Genomic DNA, 25,127 nt, shown 5'->3' on the forward strand with positions numbered 1-25,127 from the left:
GTTTTTTTAACCTAATCTTCAAACAAGGTTATTTAAACCTTTCTATAAAAATAGAGCACCTATAATGATAAATAATAAAACATTTTCTGTTATTTTTCAATTTTAAGATAAAACTGATTTTACACTCAAAGTTGTAAATTAATTGGAAGAAAAAACAGCAAGTGAATGCAAACCAATACAGTGACATGCAAGGTAATAATAAAGTTGTTATTAACAATATAGTCTTTTGAAAATCCTGTTCTTATTAAACACAAGAAAAGTCAGAGGAGACAAAAAAAAGAAAATTTGAAAACTTAAGTTTGAAGGTTATGCAATGTTTAAAAGGGAGAAGACAATTATAAGAATTGTATTCTTCAATTCTGCTCCCTTCTAATCATGAAAATGTTCAATATGTAAGAGAAATATGTAAACATTTGAACATCAATTTTCATGAAAGGAACAAATAAATAAATGAAAATGAAAAAAAAAAGGTACAAAGACAAGATGAATTTACAATTGAAACGTAATGGCTATGAGTTTAAATGGCAGTTGTAAAATTTTATTTTGAAATGAACTCTTACTCCCAGAAATGTAAAACCTGCTTTGCTGCATGGCTGTCTCTCCCTAACGATGCAGGTCCTGAGATAGACCCTTTCTGGTATGTGGGTCGTGGGGTGAGACCCATCGGGCGCTTTGGAAAGAGGCACATCAGTGCGGATCAGCTGGGCAGAGGTGGGATGCAACCTGTCGTCAGGACATTGGAGCTGCTGCTCAGCAGCCTCAAAAACAAGGAAAGCCTTGGAAAAGAACTGGACAGAGAAGACAGTGGCTGGTTTCCATGACCACATGCTCTCGTCTTTCATCCAACCACAAACTTTTCGTGTCTTCATGTTGATCTCAATCGAAATTTCTTTTATTTTCTGTCTGTTTAGGCATTTTTCAGATCATTTACAAAAAGTGTCTGTACATAAATATGTATTCTATATTGATTAATAAATAAGGACGGTGTGATTATATTTGTTGATGCCCTTGCTTCCAGCTTTTCCACATGTAGAGGTTTCAAAAATTCTTCTCAAAGAAGAAAACACTCAGTCTTAGTTGGCAAATTCCATTTATTTTATAATACATAGTATTTCTTATAGTATTGTGGCACATAGAGAATCTGCATTTTTTTTCTTTTTTGCTTAATATTTTCCCCAACATGTCAGATGGATAGCAACAAACATTGCTCATAAAGGCCCGCAATGTGGAGCTGTGCACAGTGAATCTCATTTAAACCGGATGTGAACAGGAAGTAGATGGTATTCAAAACAAGAAAACTTCCTGCGTGAATCCAGCTTCACAAGTCATAACAAATTTTAGTCCTTTGCAAACAACACTGATTTGTCAACTATGATTGGGCAATAAACACTTTTCAATACCATTTTCTTTTTTTTCACACGTATACATATATTAATACATTTTTAAATTTATATTTTGTTTTTTTTAATAATAGAAAAATACGGAACACTGAGGATTGGACCCTTGCAGGTGTGCTTCTCACAGGAAACCTTACATCAAATCGCTTAAACCAGAAACATGCTTTTATACAAAACACCTGTGGAGAACGAGACCTACAGAAGTAAAGGATCATGTGTAAACCCAAAGATGTAAACGGCTCCAATGATGACGGTTGCTAAGTGACAGGAAAGGAGCATTTAAATAGCGGGCCACCTGACCTTTCATGCACCCCATTAAGAAATACCAATTTTTTAACCGTTTGTGCAAAACTACATCCGACTTCTACAAAAAGGATCACAGAAGTAATACAGAAAGTGTAGCTTTTCAAATTTCTTGGTGTTTGCGAGGTGGATTTGGACCGCCTTCCTGTTGCTTCCTGCATTTTCGTTGCATTTACCACCAACAGTTTGGACATTGAATCAAATGACGAATGCAAACTTACACTGAAAGCACTGAGCACACGTGAGAGTTTGATTGGACAGATTGAGGACGGCTCCGCTGAGGTGAGAATAAAGTCTTTAAATTGCAGTAGTAATCTTTTTCAGTGGTATTGCATAAAACATTCACAAAATACAAAAATAAATTGCTTGTAACAAAATCATGGTTTCATGGCATTCTTTTTTGTAGAGCCCATTAGACTTTGCAATGTAAAAACCTTCGCAAGATTTTCCGCATGCAACTCAAAAGTTCAGGCATGACCCTGCAAAAGGAGAGCATTTCATTCAAACAAAAGGCCACAAATGTCAAAAGTAAACCGAGTAGGCTAAGTGACTAGGGCAAAACTAAAATTTTAACCTGAATGATTGACTTTGGAGGGTTTGTGCTAAATGCAGAAGTAGATCAAAGTTCGGACATTGGTAAAACAACTTATGGATTTATTTCAATACCAAATTAAGGTTGTAAGAATACAGGTAAATTATGACATTTTCCTTTATTAAAACTCCAGATAAAAGTGATCATAACATTCCTGAGCCAAAAGAGTTGATCCCCTCATTACACCGTGACTTTTTAAGAACAGTTTTTCTTTTACAAAACTGTATATATATCAAGGTTTAGTCTACATACATATATATTTTTTTAACCCAGAGATGTTTTTTAATGTCAGGGTGTACCTCTCTACTTATTTAATATTTTCCAACATTCTACGGGTAAAATTTGACCTTAATTATGATAGAAGTGCATTGTAGTTCCAGCACAACCTTCCTTCACTGACTGATACAGATCAATGCACGAGGCACTCAAACTCTAAATAAAATCGATTAGAGCTACGTCACTAACAAAGATGTTTCCCCTTTCCCTTTCTGTGATTTTTGGTCAGCTAAATAGCTGCTAACTGTTAAAATGGCCTGCAGGAAACCATGGCATATGTTTAGCTATTCTACATTTCCTTAAATAATGACGATTTCATGGGATCTCAAACTTTCAAACTATCAAATATTTCTGCTACTCTCTATTTTCAAAAGTGACATATTTTACAAGGGTTTCAATGCATAAGTGCTGTGGGTTTTCAATAGGTAGATGATGTTTTAAAATTTGTAAATTAAGTAAAATAAAACATTTGGGTTGTATCATCCCCACAAAATGTCTAATTTCTTATCTTTTCAAAATTATGTTATCTATAGAGTAAAGCTAGGCTCAGCCTTCTCTGGGCACACTGATTTACAGAAAGTTTGAACCTTAGGGATTATTCCACAGCTTTTAGTCACAACTCTCCTGAAAACAGAGTAAAAATGCATGTTTCTTTGTAAAGATATTTTACGACTTTTTCCGATTTTAAGGCAGACACAGAAAATCCTAGGTCACCCCTTTTATTAGGTAACATGCACGAGCCAGTCATGTTTTTTTTTCTGTGATGCAGTTGGCTGACGGATCGGTTTTAGGTGGGTTGCACAGGGCGGGTATTAGCCCTTGCTTGGCCAAGAGTTTGAGGCAGACGCTGAGTCAAGGCACTGGATGGGAAAGGGCCCTTGTCCTTGGGGTTCTGAGGTGGCCCCCAAGAGACTTGTGCTGTTGCCTGACACTATGGCCGAAATGCAGTCATCTGTTGATCTGTTTCCAACTTTTCTGAATGTAGGAAAAGCAAAGAAACACAAAAAAAACAACTAGACAAAGATATTGTAATAAAGCTGGATTATCCACTACATCCAATACAATACAAAACTGTTGATGCCTTCTGATGCAGATGAATACAAATGACTCATTTTTGAATGTCAGAACTATCCTCTTGGTGCAGTGTGCTACATGAAAGACACTTGCAAAAGATGCCCTAAACTGGACTGAATGATGTGACATGCAACTCGTCATTGAAGCCATTCTGACAAAGCTACCTTGAATCAGAGCTGCTGCATGAATGCGAGCGAAAAAGGAGACAAAGAAGAAATAAAGGAAGCTTTGACGGAAAAAAGCCATTTACGAACATGAAAAGCAGCCGACTTCTTGTTGGTTGATAAAGAAACCTTATGGTCCTCTTCTGCCTGTGTCTCCATTTGGCTACTTCAAATCTAATGGGGCTTTTCAGATATTTAGTTTTCTTTTAGCAGGTGTATTCACTCTTGCTTCCATTCAGGTGTATCGCTCTTCTTCGACAAAATGCAAATTGTGACATGTTTACTAAAGAAACATAGAAATGTTCTTCTGCTTTTCTCCTCCGCATCACACATGTATGTAAAAGCTGCATCATTTATTTATTATAAAGAAGATTTGTTTAATTTTGTTCAAGCTGTTGCCAACTGAGGAGCAATAGGTGGGTGGTCATTTTGAACTCTTGGTGTGGACTGTATGAAGCAATACTTTGTCCATGTTTTCTGTGTGTAAACTCAGGAGAGGTAATCATTTCAATACCTTTCAGTGGAGGAGCTGGGAGTTTCCTCCTCTGGTGTCGCGATGAGTCCAGAGTTTCAGGCTGCAACCAAAGCAATCAGTTTTCCATTTAAAATAAAAAGTGATCAGTTAATGCTGTAAAATTAAAAAACATAATTTAATGTCATGAAAACAAACAAAAAAAAACTGCAAAGAGATGATGTCAAACCTTGGACTTTGGCTTAAGCTTGGCAAAGCGATTGCAGACAGTCACATTCAACCCAGCTGTTTTCAGAGCTGATATTCTGGCCTCGATGTTCGATATCTTCACACAAAAAGACATAAACAAGAAACAAGGTCCCCTGTAAATTCTTTAACACCCAAATATATTGATACAACACAAAAATCTTCCAAAACGGTCAACAATTCCAGTCTGTACCTGTAGTTCAGACTGTTGGACCTGTGCTGCTGCAGTAGCCACCTGGTCCTCCAAAAAGGCCAGCTCAGTGTCAGAGGTTGCACAGCTAATACTACGGGCACATTGTTCCAGCTCCCCCAGCGCTCCCTCGAGACCATACACCGCCCCAGCAGCTAGGTACACCTGCTCAGAAAAAAAACAAGTTGAAATGTGGATTCTAAAAAGCAACAAATGTGGAGTCAAAACAGTTTTTCAGCCTTACATTCTCTTCCATCTTGGTAAGTCTCTGGTCCAGCCTGCGAGTCTCAGAGCTGCTGGATATAGGAGAGGCACTCATGGATTCAGTGGGAGTGTAGCTGTCACCCCCTGCCTCCCCGATCAGTTCCTCCGTAGCATTTAGGACCTTTAGCACCTCTGTAGTGATGCTGCAGAGAGAGGCTGCCGAGTACTTCTGAGTGAAGAAAGAAAGCAGGAAACATGAAATTGCAGATTTCACTCATTTAAATTACATAAACTATCAACTTAAATACATTGAACCCATGTTTAAGCTACTCCAAATCTGCTGCAGCACTGATACAAGTGCAAAAGGAGAAAAAGAAGAAACTTTGGGAGTAATATTCTTCTTTGAAATCACAAATGTATGAAGACAGTGCACATATCTCCACAACAAACTGAAAAACAAAAGACTACCGCAAAAAATACATCTCAACCTAAATCTTCTAAAACCACAGGACAATGACGGCCAATTTGTCATCATCTTACTTAGCATGTTGAGAAAAGACCCTAAACTCTTGACCTGGAAAGTAACAGGAGTTTATAGAGAAGGATGTGAGTCAAGTCATATTGAAAGGCTTGGAATAGAAGTCAGTCTAAAGATAAATTGAGAGTGGAAAATTAATTTTGGAAAAATTAAAAGAGTAGTAAAAGGGTCCTTGAGAATCAATGTGACACCTCAAAATAAAAAAGGAAAGTGGTCTTTGAGAATAGATAATGAAGTACAATAACATTTGAAAACAAAAGTGAGGGTAATTAGACTAAACAAAAGACTTTTCTTAAAAAAAATAAAAAAAGAATATGTTTTTTCCCATAAGAAATCGATCTGAACTGTAATTGAAAATATGAAAAAAAAGGAAGATTATCATGTGTATAATGTATGTAAGACTGTTTTTATTTCCCAAAAATTATAGTGGTAACATCTACTGATGTATGAACACATATAAATATGTTTCCTTATTTTTCTCTCAATTTATGGCTATAAACCTAAATCAGGCTTGATGTACATATTTACATTTTGTTTTGTTTTTTTATTGTGTTTTTATTTGCTTGAATGTTTTTTTTCTGATTTCTTAAACTGCTAATTAAATTAAAAGCTGCAAAAAATACAGTATCTTCTCTTTTTTAGTTTTTAACCCAAAATATATTTAAAAATATCTAAAAAGTGTTTCACAACCAGGGATTGGAAGTGTAATACCACCTAAAATGAAATTCCATTAGCTTGCAAATGGACACAAACTTAAACATCAGTTTAATATTGATGCTTCTTTGGTTAAAAAACAATAGCAAAAACTCAAATGTGAGGGGTTTTAAGCTTTTTTTTTGTACACAAGTTACTGATAGATTCCAAAAACTAGGAAACAACTCTCTTTGCTATAAAACCCTGAACATTTCAATGAATTCAAACATGAGTTGAAGTTGAAGGTATAAGTTGTCCGGTTTAAACTATAGACACTGCTGATGGACTGAAAGATTAAAAAAATATATATATATAAAAAAGCATTCAGGCATTGTCCTGCAAACTGATGCTACTTCATTACAGCTTTATTTTGGTGGAGACCAACAAAAATTACTAACAACCAACCAATCAACATGCAAATATCCACCAACAAGCAAGCACAAAAAAAAATAAAACATAGGTCATGTCATTTCTGCATTGTTTTAATGCCAAATGAAACTGTAATGAAACAAATAAAACAAACATGTTTTCATTGTGGTGACTAGGAAATGAGTGTTAAATGGCACAAGTTAATTACTGTTACTTTAAGATAACACTCTTAGGAAGCAACTCTTGTAACTATAAAAACAACATCTGTGACATGTGGATAGTTTCCTTTATTTCTATCAAAGAGTATATTGATCACCTGAAGGAGCTTTAATATAAATCCAAGCTCTGTTGGGTAATAAGCATAGCTGGGGTAAACAGTCATTCAATGGTAAAGAGTGTGGAAGAAGAAGGCTGCTGCTTTTTTTTTTATTACAAGGAGATGAAGCACTGCACAAGAAAAGGAAAAGAAAGAAAGGCTGACAGATCCTTTTCAGTAATGACTAAATCTTTGGATGGAGCTTTGATCAATAGCATTGGGGGGATATTGATCCCTTCTTAAGATCTGGAGGGCTGAGATTCAGCTGGCGTAAAAGGAAGCTGTTAGGACGGAGAAAGAAATAAAAAGAGGTATCCGTTTTTTGTGTGTCTGTGGCTCTGTGAGCCGTCGATTTATGCTCGGTGAAGAAAGAACAGTGATGTCCTCTATCACTTCAAAGAGCCAGGGCATCAGTGTGCATCCTCACACACAGAACACAGTAAGAGGAGGAAATTCATTTTACCTTACTCAAACAAGAGAAGCTAAAAACAGAACCACAGAACTTTTTATTAACACATTTTTAATTTTAGTGATTTTTTTTTCTTCTTTGGAGTACCGTACATTTCAAATGAGATGTTAAAAATACAGAGATTGACCAAATATGAGTCAGGGCATTAAGGCTGTTGTAAGACGGAGCTTATGGCTTTTTTATGAGACAAAATATAAATTTCATGTACATTAGCTTCATCTTCCTCTTCTTAGAATGCTTTCAATGGCTCATTTTTTTCTTACTGTACAAGACTGCAGTAATAAATTATTTGTAAACTGTTAATTGCCATGTCTACGGTGGCCTGGAAGTTCAAATCACACCAACAAATCATTCAACACAAAAACATATTAAAGAGCACAGGGACAATTTAAAAAAAAAATAATAGAAAACAGCATAACATTTCAGAAGTCAAAAAAAATTCCAGAAACTAAAACACAAAAAAAGGGAAAGAAAATAAAAGGAAACATTTCCAAAAACAAAAGTAATTTTCAGAAATTATAATGAAATGTTAAAAAGAGATAAATGATGAGTCCCACATCGAAGTAACTGTATATAACTACATGTCCTGCAAAAACTGAGGGTTTTTGGCTTAAAGCAGGTCCAGAAAATAAAACCTTGAAAGATGAAAGCATTTAGCAGATTTTTTTCAAAAGTAGAAAGAGCCGCAGGATTTTTTTCCCCTTCCAGAATTTTTGTTTATAAAGATCCCATATACTGATGCCCTTTGAAATGGTGCTTATCAGGTGTGAAGACAACCTGCATCAAAACCAGAAGGACACAACTTGTCACGCTGTTTTTCCGCCTGATGAATTTGAAAAGATAAAATAAAAAAAAACTCACATTTTAAGAGCAGACGAGAAGACGTCACCCGTGAGAGCAAATGAAAATTGTGACGTTTCCTCCACAGATGTTTGTTTGTCTGTGAACCTGACTCTGTGGCGTTGTGTGTCTCATAGAAATGATTCATAGGGAGAAAAGTTGCACCTAATCCAGACGCTTCAAACTAGGTGATCACAGTTCGTACAAAAATGCCTCATTTGCTGTTTTTGACAGGCATTTTAAAATCAATTATTATGTTCATGAGACACTTAAAAATAAGTTTAGTTTTAACTGTGTTTGCTTTTTTAGTTCACAGTGCCTTTGGCCAGTTGCACTGTTATGTGTTAGTCTCTCCCTGCAGAAGTAACAGAATCACGGATGCTGTTTTTTTCTGTTTAGGAGGAATTATGGCTGTTCTTGACATAAAGTATTACAGCACCTGCAGCTATGTTGTTTTTGGCCTTTTTGGAGTTTATTGTTTATAAAAAAAGGAAACATTTTTTCAAATCTTTTGTCAAATGACTTCACAAATGCCCCAACCCAAGCAGGAAAACCAACGTAAAGTTATTCAAACCTTTATATAAAATATTTTTCTTTTTTGGGGTCCCTCTTTGTTATTTTTCTGCAGCATTACTTTTTATTTTTAAATATTCAAAATGTGTGTTCTTATAGTTACAAAACAACCTCACCTGTTGTGAGTAAGAAGAGAGAAACCGGTACTTCTGCTCTTTTTCCAAGTAATTTTGTTCCACCTGATTTAAACAGAAACACACAAACATGCATACTGGAATGCACACAATAAGAAACACACACAGGACTAAACAAAGCACATAGAAACTGTACAGAACAGGAGACAGGTGGGATGGGTAAATGTTGGTTTAGGGATAAAATAGAAACAAAAACAGTAAGGAAAAGGGTGTCCTTACCTGGTTGTTTGATAGCTCCCCCTCCTGGGAAGAAGGTGTCACAGCAGGTGAGCTCACACTGGATCCACTTCTGGCGCCAATTATTTGTCCCCCTTCCTTCTCTGCATCTCTACTATGTTGCCTCTTACTTAGCCTTTTCTCCTCTCTCCTCTGGTCCTGCTCTGATACTTTCTCCTCTAAACTGTGTCCTCCTTTCTCTAACTGCCTCTTCCACGCTCCTTCCTCCTCTTGCAATGAAGGACTCTTTACTTGCTTTACACTTTTTTTGCCATTTACCTGCTCCTTGGTCTCACTTCCTTTTTCTCTCTTCTCACTTTCCCGATGCCTGTGTCTCTCTGTGTCCTTCGGCCTTGATTGGTGACTTTCGGCATCCATCTGTTTGTCCACAGACCACCTCACGCAATCATCGTCGCCTTTGCTGTTGCTGACTAGCTGACAGAGTCTGGACTGTAGTTTCTCTTCCAGCACATCTGCAGATCCAGGGTTAGAGAGCTGTGACCCTTGAGCCAAAGAGTGGAGTTGGGGACAGTTGGGGTCAGATGAGTTTGAAAGTGCTGTGTCTAAATCCTCCAGTTGAGGTGTCGCAGTCTGAAAAATCAGGGTGTCTGGGGCGGCAGCAGCAATTGGTCCGCTGCCGATTACCGAATGTTCCTCACTAAGTCCTCTCTTTAGCAAGGCATTGAGTAGGATACCACTGTTCTCCTGTAGTGTGAAGTCAAATGAACACAGATAAAATCAAAAGGGCAAAAGCCTCTATTGCTGGGCATATCAAATAAGAATTATTTAGAATAATTTGTGAACTAGGAACTGGATATTTTACCTGTGCTAGTGGGTAGATGGACTGTGTGTGGCTCTGGGATCCAGGACGGCCCCGTTCTGTTGAGGACTCCCTTCTGCTCTTCCTTCGTCGCCGGGATCTTCTTTTAGGATCAGACTGCTTCTCCTCTCCATCACTGCTGTCCCCTATTACCTGGAAAAAGCAGGTGAGTACATCTGGTCATGTCAGAGTGTTTCATCATTTTTGGAGCATTTCCAAGGTAAACATTAAGGCTGTCATATGAATACTGTCTTTGGTATAAACACATGACAAAAGTCAAGCATGGAGGAGGGGTAATCATGAGGGTATGTGAATTTTTATTTATTAAAGAACTACAAAGAAGTGCAGAAAGTTTCACTTGATGTCTTATTTTGATCCTTTCTCTGTCCTTGTACTTATAATAGATAACTAAAAGTAAAAAACATTTAACTCATAAATACTTCTAAAATAAAGGCGTTTTGGATAGTTATGACTTGTTAAAGCTTTCAAAGAGGGAGTTGTCAAATGGGTAAACATTTATGACAATTGGAAACAAGGCATTTTTTGGAAAAAAAATAATTTGTGATTTCTACAAGAAACTTACAAACAGAAATGAATTCCTTATATTTGAGTTCAGAAACTATGACACAACATTTTTTGTTAGTTCTAGAAATGGTTAAATAATGTAATTCAGGTAATTTATCTAATGACATTGATTCAATTCAATTCAATTTTATTTGTATAGCCCAAAATCACAACAACAGTCGTCTCGATGGGCTTCTTAGTAAAACATTAATGTGTTTTACTAATTATTTTGCAAATCACAAGTGAATTCATACATGTTAAATAAAGATTAAAGAATTTACCAAAACCTTCATCACATATTTCACTCAACAGTGCATTTTCTGCTTTGTATGACTCTTTATTTATACCTACAATATTATGTGATACAGGTTTATAAAGGTGATATTTAGCTTTTTTTTATAGAAAAGTCTTTTCTCATAGCCTTCACAGATTATATCTAAAGGTGATCCGCTGGATTCCCAAAAGAGGGATCTTTAAACTTTTTTCTAAATAAAACCTGAGTTCCATTGAAGGTCGGCTGGTCTCTGAAAGCTTTCGCAGACATTTCAAAAGCTTCTGCCTGTGTGACCTTCGTCCGTGGAGGCCTTTTATTTTCAGTATGGAGCGCTCAGTACAGACTGAATCCATTTTTCAAGGCCACCACAAAGCCCCTCAGATGTTTTACGCCTCTTCAAATCTGAAGGAGCTTCTTCGTGTTAGTGTCCCATCCTTGAATACTAATGTGGATGAGAAGAGAGTGACATATTTTAAAAGTAGAAAACAAAAGGATTGGTGTAGACATTTCAAGTCCAACTATCTCAGTCACAGAATTAGTCAAACCTCTTCTTCTTCTTCTTCTTCTTGTGATTTTATTGGCGGGAGGCACTAACGTGAAGGTGCATTACCGCCACCTACTGTGTTGGAGTGTGGGTCAGAGTGGGGATTACCTAACCAAATGTAACTTAAAAAAAAAAAAAAATAAACTAAATTCTCCTCAATAACCTAGTTCTTTTCAAAAAACCTACAATCGCACCATTGAAATTCTCCTCCCCTCCCAAAAGCTTCTTTAAAGTCATTTGCTCACCCTCTATCATCCGTACCCTACTTTCCAGTTGTCGTCTTTCCTCCCTATACAGTTCACACTGACATAGCACATGCTCCACCGACTCTTCCCCTCTCCCGCACTCACACAAACCAGTTGGATGTTTCCCTATCAAATGCAATGTATTATTTAAACCAGTGTGTCCCATCCTCAACCGTGATATTATGCAGCTATCTCTGGTGTTTACTCTGACATTCATACCTCTCCCTACTCTGTCCTGAATACTAAATAGATGTCTTCCTTTCCTCTCCCTTTCCCATTGTGTCTGCCATTCTTCCATAATACGCCTCCTAACAATTGCCCTAAATTCTGTCCTATCTAATGGAATTTCCATCTCTATTCCCCGTTTCAATGCCCTTTTTGCCAGGAAGTCAGCCATTTCATTTCCCTCCACCCCCCTATGTGCTGGTACCCACATGAATCTGATGTTTATTTTCAAGTTTGCCAACCTGATCAAACTCTCATAAATTTCATATAAAATATCTGATCTGCTCTCAGAATTGTATGACTCCAGAGACATCAAAGCTGACAATGAATCTGAACAAATTATACCATCCCCAATTCTGTTCTGTTCTAGCCAGTGTAAACTATATGATATTGCCAACATTTCAACTGTAAAAACTGAAAGATCCTTTGACGTCTTAACTCCAACAGATTTGTCCAATGTAGGGATACAGAAAGAAAAACCAGTTCGCATTGTTGCTGGGTCTTTAGATCCATCTGTATATATGGGTATAAATGAAGCGTGGGCTGTGTCTAATCTGTCTGCTGTTAACTCATCCCAGTTTCCCTTCCCTTTTCTATCCTCCATTGTTCTATGGAGATACAAATCCACTTGCGCAGTTGGAAAAATCCAGAAAGGAGTGGTCGGGTACAAAAACGTCTTAACTAGGGTTTTGCCATGAATATTTGCTTTTTTCGCTAACCTAGCTAATTTCCAAGCAGCACTTTCATTTGTCCCATTATCACTTTCCCAACAAGGATCAATAGCCCTCCTAACCATGTTCTCTACATCTACACAACCCTGTATTTTCACCCAATAGTTAAGCATCAGCTGTTTAATTCTTAGTTTCAATGGTAGCTCCCCCATTTCAACTTGTAATGACACAGCAGGAGTTGACCTCATAGCCCCAGTGCATATTTTCAAAGCCTGATTTTGGATGACTTCTATTTTATGTAATAATGTTTTGCACGCTGTATTGTAAACAATAATTCCATACTCTGTGACTGACCTAATCATTGTAATATATATTTGTTTTAAAGCCTGTGCACTAGCTCCCCACCCAGTACCTTTCAAGCATCTCATTATATTTATGACTTTCTTACATCTCCCTACTATACTATCAATGTTCTCTCTCCATTTCAATTTTGTATCCAATATAACACCCAGGTACCTAAAACTATGTACTTGCTCAATTGCTTCTCCATATAACCTTAAGTTCAAAACAGTTCCACGTTTCCTAGTAAAAACCATGCATTTTGTTTTAGTTACTGAAAATTTGAATCCCCAGTCATAAGACCAGTTTTCCACCTCCGTAATCGCGTCTTGTATTTTTCTCTCCACATAATGAATATTTCTTCCCCTCTTCCACAAGGCTCCATCATCTGCAAATAGTGCTTTCCCAAATTCACATCCAATTGAATTAAATATATCATTAATCATAATTGAAAACAACACAGGGCTAATCACACTACCTTGTGGGGTTCCATTATCCACTACGTACCTATTAGAAAAGGACTTTCCTATCCTAACTTGAACATATCTATCAAACAAAAACCCCTTAATCCAATTATAGATTCTTCCATTAAGTCCTAACGTACCTAATTTTATCAATAAACCCTCTTTCCAGACCATATCATAAGCCTTTTCAATATCAAAGAATACCGCCACCAAATATTCTTTATTTACTTGGGCTTTCCTAACGTCTGCTTCTAGACAGATTACAGGATCCATTGTCCCTCGACCTTTCCTAAAGCCATTCTGATATGGGGACAGCAAATTTTTACTTTCCAGGTAATACTGCAATCTCTCATTTATCATTCTTTCCATCACTTTACCAACATGTGATGTGAGTGCTATAGGCCTGTAATTTTCTGGGCTGCTCGGATCTTTCCCAGGTTTTAATATGGGAATAACCACCGCCTCTTTCCAATTGGTCGGCAATTTACCTTCACTCCAGACCCTATTATACATGTCCAATAATTTCAATTTCATTTTCCTACCTAAATGTTTTAACATAACATAACTTATACCATCCCTACCGGGTGATGTAATTTTAGATTTATGTAGTGCTAAATCCAATTCAAAGCAGGTAAACGGAGCATCCATGGTTGTCAAATAAGTGTTATCATCAAAGTCCTTGTAGTGCCGTTCCCTAATTTCATCTCTCCTCCCTTTCCTATACCCTGACAAATTCTCATTACTTTGACTGCTCACAAAAGTTTTAGCCAACATTTCTGCTTTATCCGTATCCGATATCGCCAGGTCATCACCTATTTTCAATACTGGATATTGTAACTCCCTCCTTATACCCTTCATTTTTCTAATCATTCCCCAAACCGTATTAACTGGAGTTGTTCGACCAATTTTATCACAAAAAGCCCTCCAGTACTCCCTTTTCTCCTTTTTAATAATCCTTCTTGCCTGTGAACAAAGTCTCTTATAATTCAACAGATTTTCATATGTGTGTGTCCGTTTTAAGAGTTTCAAACCCTTATTCCTATTCTTAACTGCTATCTTGCAGTCTTCAGTCCACCATGGAACATTTTTCCTCGTCATAGTTGCTTTACTTCTCGGAATTGTTTTTTGCGCCGCTGAAATTATTAAATTTCGAATTTTCTTTTCCATTTCTTCAGCCGTACTCTCCATACTAATGTTTGAACATTCCTCATCACACATAAAAGTAAATTCACCCCATTTTGCTTTATGAAAAAGCCATCTTCCTTCCTTTCCATTACTTGGTGGTTCTCTATCACCACCAACCCTAGAGAACACAGGATAATGGTCACTCCCCATTGTGCTGTTGTGTACATTCCACTCACTACCCCCTGCCAAAACGTTTGAAACAAAAGTAAGATCTAGTGCTGACATATTCCCTGTTCGAACATCAGTTCTTGTTCCTCTCCCATCATTGAGACACACCAAGTGTAATTCATCCATCAAATCCTCCAATACCTCACCATTAACATCTGTCACCTTCCCCCCCCATAATGTGCTATGTGCATTAAAATCCCCACAAACAATGACATGCCCATTGTCTAGATGAATAATTGATTTAAGAAGACTGAGATCTAACTTTTTGCATGGATTATAGTAATTAACAACGTTTATTCTCCCCAGACCAATATAAATTTCAATGCCAATAAATTCTTCTTGTGTCCCTATCTTAATCACCCTGTAATTGAAATTATTTTTTATAAATGTGGCACAACCACCCCCACCTCCCTCTGCTCTATCACACCGGATTCCCGTATATTGGGAAATTCTAAAATCTAAATTTGGCCTTAACCACGTCTCTTGAATACATATAATATCTGGTTTTTGATCCAGGTCATCTATACACTTTTTCAATTCCTGTCCATTTGCCAATAAGCTCCTTGCATTCCATTGAAGTATAAGAACCATTTACTATCCCACACTTCCCACCTCCTGACTAGACTGGGCACTAAGGTTATTCCGAACCTCTTCCCATGTCAACTCATTGATGTCCAAATGGTTCGCTGCTGCTTTTACAATGATTTGTATTCTTTCTGTTTTTGATTTAGTTTCCATCGTTGCATTTATAACTCCAGCTACAAACGTGACCAGTTTCTTCAAATCTATCAAAACTCTCCCCTCAACATTCCTGTCCTGTATACTGTTTGGCACTTCGTGTATGACTCCTGCCTGTCTATCAGAACTTTTACCAACCATTTTAACTGCATCTGCATATGAGATTCTATGTAGTACTCTGGTTTTTTGAATATGGACTTCTCTCCTCATAACCTCACAACCTGCATATGCAGCACTATGGTCCCCCCCACAGTTACAACACTTTGGTTTCATCTTGTTTCCACAGGACTCATAGCCATGATCTTCTCCACACCTAGGACACCTCTGCTTGCCTTTACATACAGCAGCAGTGTGTCCAAATCTCTGGCAGTGAAAACATCTAATGGGTTTAGGAACATATTCCCTCACAGTATAAGACATGTATCCCAGGGACACTCTGTCCGGAAGGCTCCTTCCCATAAATTCCAACAATATTCCCTCAGATTCCCTCCTCACACCATCCCGAAAAACACTTAATCTCCTTGCTTCTCTTATTTCTGCCCCTCGTAGGTTAGCTTTAAATTCCGTAATAGACATTTCCACAGGTATGCCCCAAATCACTCCCCTCCGCCCCTGACCTCCCAATCCTACCTTGCTCACACTAACAATTTTATGTTTCCCCACTTCTCTCATTTTACAGGCCCTGTCCCTCTGCTCCTCACTTCTACAAACAATCAACAGGTTCCCATCTCTCAGGACTTTAGCAACTTTAATGTCCCCCACTTGATTCTTCAAGATAGTCGTCAATTTTATCGGGCTCAAAGTACTTAACCCTTGTCCTTCAGAAAATCTCAAAATGACTTTATAGCCATCCCTTCCTTCTTCATCACTGTCAGTTGACATCACTCGTCTTTGTTTTTTAGGATCAGCTCCATCAAAACTATTTCCTCTCTTTTCCCTTCCTGTTTCAATCCCAAAGCTCATCTCCATACTATCCTCACTTTCACATCCCCCGTCATCTCCCCACTCCTTCCCAGTCACAACACAGCTGTGCCTACCCGTCACCGCCTTAGCGTCCATCTTCGATTTAGCCATCTGCGAAGCCGTTCAGTTCCGCTCCATGCGCGGGGACTAAACCAGCAATTTACTTTAGCTAGTCAAACCTCAAACACTATATTCACTAAACCACCCATCCAAATGATCAGAATCAGGTGTGCTAATCACTTGGCCTGGCCACAGGTGTATAAAATCAAGCACTCAGGGATGAAGACTGTTTTTACAAACAGTTGTGAAAGAATGGTCCGCTCTCAGGAGATATTAAACTCTGTGGCTTAGGAATGGAATGGCAATTCAGTTTTTATGTGAGTCAAGTCAGGTGAGCAAATAGTTATGTAATATAGTGTATGTGACTTTTTTTTTAATCTGGTAATTTAATAAATTCACCTTGTTAATTTATTATCATATTTATTTATTTTAATGTTACAAATTAACTTCTAAATTGTCGTTTTTTAGGATTTTGTTTTAAATAATATAATTTAATAGAAAATCTAAACCCAGAGCAAAAACAAAATAAAGACTGAACAAACCAGAACCTAGCATATTTACCCTGTTGCATAAAAGAGAAACATCACCTTGGGGTTAAAGTTCACGTCCAGCGCCTGTGCATGAGCTGAGTATGGAGGGAAGTTCTGTTGAAGGTGTTGGTGGTAGTGGGGCTGCTGATGAGGGTGCAGATAAATATCCGGAGATCCTTTTTTTCTAAAAGTCTTGGGCAGAGGTTTACGGGGACAAACCAACGATGAGGCTTCAGAGTCTGAGTTGAGAGTTTCTGTGTTCGTGTACTGGCCGGAGGACGGGGACGTAACCGGGAGGTGCTGAGTGTAAGTCCACTCAGGATCGTGCTGCGAGTCTGTGTAGTAGGTCTCATCCGAGAGCTTGCGTCGAAACTGTCTCAAAGCCTTACTCCAGCTGCCCTCATCTTCCTCCTCGGAGGCTGACCCCATCTCGTCGTAAGCCGAGACGACGCTGGACTCCTTTTCAAGCACACTGAACACCAGGCTCTTCCTTTTGGTGAGCAGACTGGGCCGAGACAGCTGTGAGCTGTGCAGGGCGATCCAGTTCCCGTCTGGGCTCTGGAGCACAGAGGATGCACCTGGGAGAGCAGCACCGGTCAAAACAGAGTTTCACACAAAATAGAGGGATTTTAAACACGGTTTACTTATCAAATGAAAATAAATGAAATATTTTACTTTGTCAGCATCTCTAAAACTGAATCCAGCTTTTGGTTTAAATTAATTCTTAAAATTTAATACAGCAAAGTGACATTTATTTTCTTGCAGTTGTGTCATCAGGACATTTACTGGAATTGTCCAGTCGGTCCATGCTTTTCCAGCTGGGCAGAGACGCAGCCTTGGCCTCCCTCTTTAGAGAGGAGTAATCCTGCAGGTTACCACCTCCCGCCACAGTAGCCTCCTCCTCTGTTGTGAGCTCTGGAGCCTTTTCAGGAGAGTCGTCGCTGGTGAGGGAGTATGCTGACCTAGACCGCTGCTGTTACACAAGGTAACAAACAATTGGAAAAAAACAGTAAAATTAGCAAAGAAGGACACAATTCTCCAGACAGAAGGCCCAATAGTAAAGGTCAAGGAGCATGTTGACTATTTTCCTTTGCTAGTTTGATTATTAAAAACATTTAAATATGAATAATATGTATCTCTTCTTATGTGTTCTGAAATATCTGATGCAAATCTAAATCTAATCCACATGAAGCTCTTGTTCTGGCTAAATTACATGAAAAATAAATCTCTCGTACTGTGGTTCTCCATTCCATCAGCAGGGGGAGCTACAGAACAAGCAAAGAGCTGGAATGAACATGCTTTTTTTTGACTGGACTAGCAGGGCACTTGTTTTGTAATCCGTCCCTATAGAACTAAATGGATTCAGACCCCCTAAAAAGTGTGGAGTTGGTCTCATAGGGAACAGACAGAACATGAGACTGCAAAAGCAAAAGCATCCATCTCTAAAATGGGTGAGATTTAACCCGCATGTTTGGTGTTACGGAGCAGGGTACAGCTGTGAGTGAACATGCATTGTGTCTCTGTGAGTGTGTGTCTGCAGAAGGCTGATAAAGTGGTGGGCTGAGCGGTCTACAAGGATTCTCATGTATTTCAAGGGACTTTGATCTTCAACGAGTGAACGGGAGGAACAGAATAGAGAGAAGCAGCACTGATGCTTGGCACACACACTGCAATGACAATTCTGCCAGAGTCCCTTCTGACATGTGGAGTGAAACAGGAGGAACCTCAAGATTGTGTGTTGGAGCAAAACATAATCCTGTACACTTTTTTTTGTGCTAAATAGTAAACATCAATTTGAATTTTCAGTGAGGATATAGTGCTCTCTGAACACAAATATTTTATATTTTACCACATTAAGCAACCAATATTGCTTATTACTTTTGTGACATTGGTAATGTCAGATTGGGGTTGTGAGGGGCTGTAAAAGGACACAGGTTATTTGACTTTGGCAAAAATCATAATTAAAAGACCACTGGAAATGCTTTTAGAATGGATCAAAAAATGTCTGGATTGGAATTTTAAGCAATTCTTTATGCAAATCCTTCCACCTACTGTTCATGAATTACGTTGTAGTTCCTTAAATGACCACTGGAGCACTGTGTCAATTTCATTCTCAGGTTGAAAAGTGAAAAAAGTCCAACTAAATATCAAAAATATAAGCAGGAGTCAGAGACTTTTCTGATATTAAATTGTTCTTTCTTTCAAGGGTTGGTTTTGACTTCTTATAATCTCAAATGTGTATATTATCCAGGACATAGTTCTTGATTGGCAGGTGAGTGGATATCTGGGTACACAGGTGGATTTTTATTTTGTTTGGTCCAATTCTCCTTTTTTGACTGAAGAAACTCTCGCCAATGTGTTTGTTCCTTTTAAGACTTTACTACTGCCATTCAGAACCCTACAGATGATCATTATACATGTCCATATGGACACATGCAGTGTAAATTGGTCTGAAAAAGACCAAACATGAACCCAATGGCCCATTTTGCTTTATAGATACATGCCTTAGGTTAGGTAAAAGACTGACCCAAAGGGAGAAGGAGGTCCTGGAAGGGTCTTGCTTTGAGGTGTGGGGCTGTGAGGGAGAGGTCACTCCACTGGGCATAATCAGAGTCTGAGGCTGAGTCCAGACAAAGTCATACTCTGTCTGCATCTCTGAGCGTTTCCTCCTCTGGATGATCTGAGGGGAGAAGAAAGGAAGAGCAGAATAAAAGATAGAAAACCACAGATTCTGACCTTGAAAGTTAACAGGCAAAATGCGCGGTTGTCTTCAAAAGTAAAATCTGTCAGAGGAGAAATTCAAACACTCATAAGGTTTCTAATTGAACTTTCATCTAATATTATGAAGTTTTATGTTAATAGACTTGACAGTAAAAAATGCAGTTAAAAGTGAAACATGCCCCCTCAAATTTAGTGCATTAAAATGAGACTTTATTTAAAAAATGTAAAAAAAAAGTGATTTCACATTAATAAATTTTATCATCTATAGCACATAAAATTATATTCTGCTAGTTGGAAAATTTTGGATCACAAATTTGTTCCCTGCATTGTCCCTTTTTTCCGTATCCATGTGTAACATCGCCCATTTATATTACATTTGCCACATTTACTATTGCAAAGTAAATGAAAACATCAAAAAATGTGAGAATAAGTCCTGCTCTTTCTCAACTTACTTTTTGCACGATGGTGGTGGCCAGTTCTTCTATGAGCTCGTCTTTGTTATCCCGCAGATACCGGGCCTCATTCTGCTTTTCCTACAACACAGGCCAGAAAGGAGAAATATTAGGTGTCATATAAAAAAAGGTCACAAAGGAAAAAAAGACAGGATTGAGAAAGGAAAGACAATGCTGAAACAAAGCAAGAATAAATAAAAGTTCTAAAATAGTGTTTTTCACACCAAGCTGTCAGGGAACTCCTCCGCCTTTGAGATGGCTTCCTCTATAGCTTCCTCAGCAACACGAAGGGCCACTGTGAGAGTCTCTGCCATACTGTGTCCTGGCGTCACACAAACAGACAACCTCTCTGAGATACAAACATGAGCTATTCTCCCTTCATTTCCCCCCTTTCAAAGCTGTGTAAAAGAAAACAGGGTTAAACCTGTAAAACCCTTATGATTTTTTTCTAAAAACAAACATTTTTTGGCAAAGAATGACCTCAGACACAACACATAATAAAACACACGTATTATTGTCTAAAATGATAAAAACTGAAAAAAAAGATGCAAAGAAAAAAAAGATGGTTGAGCAACAAAAGACCAAGTAATATTTTTAGACAAATTTTAGGTCAATTAAAGCTGATCTACACATTTAATACTATAACCATCCAGTAAATTGAGTTTTTTAGGTATTTTACAGACATAATACACATAATATCACACATATACCGTAAACATAATTCTTTATTTACCAATGGGCTTTACCTAAACACATATAGTTGTTTTTGTTAGCTGTTGATATTAACATCAAGCTGATATGATCCTAAAGTTGGTTCTGGTATTGATTATAATTGATGCTGTTTTTACTCTTCCAATTAACTAAGATTGTTATTTTAGCAATGCAAAGGGTAGTAAAGATGACGGATTTCGATCTTTCCTCTATACTGACGGCGCTCATATCACCGAGTACACAGAGAGATGGAGAAGCTGTGATAGGGATACCAAACCAGGTTGACAGATCCTCACACACCCTCTGCCAAACCCAGGAGACCGATGTGCAGAGCCACAGTCCATGCAGATAATTCTCTGAGACCCATCTTGAACATCCTTTGTCCTTTGTAGTGAGTCCTATGAAGAGTTTTAAACTGAATCCGCTGAGGGGTTTGGACTTTTGGTTGCTAGGACTAATTTTACGATGGAAGATTTATGTTTTAATTTCTTCCATGTCATTATTTTGTCTTATAGCTGCTGTAAAAGGAAAAAATAAAGCGAAAGGAGGGAGGGGGACAGTGGACACGGCTGTCTGATGCCTCTTTGGAGGAAAAACTTGTCAGAGGTTTGTTCATTGGTTTTGACAGATGCACTTGGATTGTGATACAGGATTTTTATCTAATTAATAATCGATTTACCAAGCCCAAATTCTTCTAAAGCAGCAAGCAGAAACTTCCAATTTCGCCCTATCAAATGCTTTTTCAGCATCTTATGAGATTATGGTTGCTTCCTGTTTTTTAATAGAGTTAAAATCTATTAGATTAACAAGTCTTCGAGCATTGTTAGTGGAGTGTTTTCGCTTAAATTAATCTAGTTTGTTCAGGGTGAAAACACATATATTTGTGTCAAGTGTCTGTGTTAGTTAGGGCTGCTACAAATCAAATCAAATCAAAACTTTATTTATAAAGCACTTTTCATATAAAAGTACAACACAAAGTGCTTTACATTAAAACAAAACAAAATATAAAAACTAGCATGACAATTAAAATAAACAAGCACAAAAAAAATAGGGCCCCCCTCCCCATACCTCCACTCCTTTCACACCTCCCACCCCCTAACTGATGGGGAAAGACAACGAGAAATAGGCTGAGCACGAAAACAAGATGTTGGAAACGCTGATAATTGGAACCTCCCTCTCTGTGAACAGCCGCATAACCAGCCAAATGCAGCATCACAGGCGGGGACCACCCCACCACAACTAAGAGGTGATGCAGGTCCCCATCCAGAGCAGCAGCAGCTGAACAGTAGTCGACCCAGAGGGAGAGGTCCAACTGAGGAAATGATGGAACAGTAAAAACATTAAAAAACTAAAAACTTTTAGAAGTTTCCCTCACCTTCACTGTGCTTGTAAAATGCAGAGTCGCTGCCACAGATGCTGCCATCATTGTCGTTGCTTCCCTCTTGAATGCTGCTTTCTGCAACACAGACAATCAAATCTTAAGAGAAAACTTTAACTCTGAGGCCTGTCGCTAGAATAAAAATTCTGCACGTCAAAACTGGATATTAAAGCATCACCACAAGTTAAAAGTAGGCTACACTATACAAAGTGGAGCAAAATGTCTTGCTGCTGTCAAATATGTCTCAATTGTATTATCTCGAGAGCTGTTTTTTGTTTCACTGATTTTATGGGTTGCTATCCCGTTCTCAGAGGATTTCTGTATATTTACTGTGCACAGAAAACAAAGTGACAGCTTGAAGGGAAATTTGATTCATCATTTAATTTATCTACTTTTTCAAACACAAACACATCAAAACTATTGAAAATCGTTTTTTTTGTAACACCCAGAGCATCTTGGGATTTGCTCTTTTTTATTTCAAAAGGACCTTTTGAAATAAAATGTTTTGAAATCCCTACCTCAAAAAAACCACACTCACAAACAAAATCCCACAGTGACCCATTAAGGCCTGCAAGAATTCTACCCTGTACAACATTTTTACAACGGCCACTTAATTAGAAAGACTGCAAAACCGAAGATGGCGTAATTAGAAATGCAGCTTGACAAACAGAAATGTAGTAAATTAATTTTGACTCATGTAACACCAGGTATAAACATGCTGACATGTTTTGACAAAAGGCCAACATGAGGATGGACTGCAAAAGCTGCAGCTGCAACTTTGAGCCTGTTTAATTGCAGCTGGGTATCCAGACCTAAAAATAAAAATGAAAACCCACTTTGATTTTTTCTTTCTTTTCTTTCTTCTGTGGACAATAGCCACTTTGACGATTTTCCATCAGGCTACAGACCCCACCATAGCACTGAAACTGCACTAGTCTCTAATGACTTGTTATTGACCTCAGAAGATCTCTGGTCCTGTTAGACCTCAGTGCAGCCTTTCACACTATCGACCACGGTATTTTACTCCAGAGATTAGAGCATGACATCGGGATCAGAGAATCTGCCCCCAATGCTTTGAATCTGATTTTTCTGGTAGGTACCCGTTTATTAATTTAAATGGACAGTCCTCTCATTTGCTATGGAGTCCCACAGGGCTCAGTTCTAGGACCCGTCCTGTTTATGATTTACATGCTACCCTTAGGAAAGAGGAAATACAGCAATGAGTTTCACTGTTATGCCGACGATACACAGTTGTAGTTATCCATTACACTTGACCAGAATAACCAAATGGAGAAACTTAATGCCTGCATCAGAGACATCAGAACCTGGAAGACATTTAATTACCTCCTCCTATACCCGGAGAATAAAAGAGGTCATTATACTAGGTCCTAAAAACCTGAGAGATGCTCTATCTGACCAGATTGTCTCCCTGGAAGTATAGCCTCCAATTCCTCAGTTAGAAATTTAGGGGTTTTATTTAACCAGGATTTATCATTTAAGGCTCACATATCACAGGCTTATAAAACTGCTTCTTTTCCTCTGCTAAGATCAGAAATATATTATATAAAGTGATGCTGAAAAACTCATCCATGCAATTGTTATGTCTAGGCTGGATTACTGGAACTCTTTGTTAGAAGCGTGTCCTAAAAGTTCTTTAAAAAGTCTTCCACTTGTTCAAAATGCAGCAGCCAAGATTGTTGTCAAGAACTAGAAGAGGAGAACACATCCCTCGTGTGTTAGCTTCACTTCACTGGCTTCCAGTTGAATCTAGAATCAAGTTCAAAATCCTCCTGCAAACTTATAAGGCCTTAAATGGTCCCATATTAAAGATCTCATAGTGCCTTACCAACCAAACAGAACATGGCTCACAAAATGTACGACTGCTTGTGGTTCCTAGAATTTCTAAAAGCACAGTTGGAGATAGAGCCTTTAGCCACCAAGCCCCTGTCTTATGGAATAAGCTCATGTTAGAGGGGCCGACACAGTTTCTACATTCAAAGTTGAAACTGCATCTACTTGTAGACGACTAGATCCATGTACGCCTTTGTTTTCCTCGTCTGCACTGCATCTGGCTCAAAACTGTACGGCTGGATAGCTCCAATATTCTTCGCCTTTTTTTTTTTTTTGCACCAGGAATCATAGGTCGGGAGTGTGAGGGGCTGTAAGCTAGCATGTAAACAGAGAGCTCTCAGTTATGGATGATGGGAAGAGGAGCAGGGTTGCTCTCTGCCAATAGTCCAGCCCACAATTTAGAGACCAATTTCCAAAGAACCACTTCCGCTCAGAAACTATATCCTAGAAAATGACACTTTTAAAAATTTATTTTGGCCTAAAATGGCATTTTCATAGTTAAAAGACCACTGGGAAAACTTTAAAATCAATCCAAAGATGATAAAAGTGGGACTTTAACCTAAACTCCTCACTGCTTCAGGACAGACTGTGGTTTCCAGCTGAAGCCTGATTCCATAGGAGATGGCTAATTAAAAGGCTGCACAAATAAATGTATTTTTAAAGAAACAAGGCCCAGAAAATCCAACCCAGTCTCATTCCAAAAGTCATTTATACATGTCATTTATACTCTTTTCAACAGACCTGTTTTTTGCAATCATATTATATTTTTAAAGATTGGCATTAAACCGATATCAATCTCCCCACTAACCTGAAACAGCTTAGAATAAAGCTCTAAGGGAGATGCCAGATCGAGTGTCTGACAGCGTTTCCTAACACACGCTTGTCTCCACAAATGGCAGATTAGATGTCTTCTTTTTTACAACAAGACATCTCTAGCTGGTTTATGTGAGGGATAAAACATTTGGGCCGTGTCAGACATCAAGCAAGATTACTGGTGATGAAATGATTCACGCCAGGAGACAGACAGGCTTTATATAGTGACACTCACAGCCAAAAGAGACACTACTTGCTGCTTGGTCAATTGCCATTCGTTCCATTTAAGCCTGTTGGTCACCTATGACTCATATATGTCAGGGCAGCTATCACACAGTGACTAGT

General features: G+C 38.2%; 1 protein-coding gene and 1 long non-coding RNA gene across 5 annotated transcripts in view; one reads left to right on the forward strand and one right to left on the reverse strand.

Annotated features, from left to right (window-relative positions):
• Positions 1–1,071: 1,071 nt before the first annotated feature.
• myrip (myosin VIIA and Rab interacting protein) overlaps positions 1,072–25,127 on the reverse strand; it is a 112,365-nt gene continuing 88,309 nt past the window's right edge. The window contains exons 5-18 of one of the 3 annotated variants that reach the window (XM_011488854.3): positions 22,116–22,196; positions 20,254–20,351; positions 20,030–20,110; positions 19,384–19,536; positions 17,643–17,826; positions 16,914–17,434; positions 9,890–10,039; positions 9,070–9,771; positions 8,833–8,895; positions 4,959–5,147; positions 4,718–4,879; positions 4,508–4,603; positions 4,321–4,381; positions 1,072–3,543 (exon numbers count right to left, since the gene is read on the reverse strand). In XM_011488854.3, coding sequence (XP_011487156.2) covers positions 3,500–3,543; positions 4,321–4,381; positions 4,508–4,603; positions 4,718–4,879; positions 4,959–5,147; positions 8,833–8,895; positions 9,070–9,771; positions 9,890–10,039; positions 16,914–17,434; positions 17,643–17,826; positions 19,384–19,536; positions 20,030–20,110; positions 20,254–20,351; positions 22,116–22,196 — 2,585 coding nt within the window. In that variant the 3' untranslated portion in view covers positions 1,072–3,499. Of the gene's footprint in view, positions 3,544–4,320; positions 4,382–4,507; positions 4,604–4,717; positions 4,880–4,958; positions 5,148–8,832; positions 8,896–9,069; positions 9,772–9,889; positions 10,040–16,913; positions 17,435–17,642; positions 17,830–19,383; positions 19,537–20,029; positions 20,111–20,253; positions 20,352–22,115; positions 22,197–25,127 lie in introns of all 3 variants that reach the window. The other 2 variants (XM_011488853.3, XM_011488855.3) reach the window with 2 other exon arrangements.
• On the forward strand, positions 17,239–19,371 carry LOC110017283. 2 transcript variants are annotated; one of them, XR_002292644.1, is made up of 3 exons: positions 17,239–17,352; positions 17,634–17,841; positions 18,207–19,370. It is a non-coding gene; the product is annotated as an uncharacterized LOC110017283 (long non-coding RNA). The 2 variants fall into 2 exon arrangements; XR_002292643.1 differs by having other exon boundaries at positions 17,265–17,352; positions 17,622–17,841; positions 18,207–19,371.

Source organism: Oryzias latipes, chromosome 20 (genome assembly GCF_002234675.1).
Source record: "Oryzias latipes chromosome 20, ASM223467v1".
NCBI lineage: Eukaryota > Metazoa > Chordata > Actinopteri > Beloniformes > Adrianichthyidae > Oryzias > Oryzias latipes.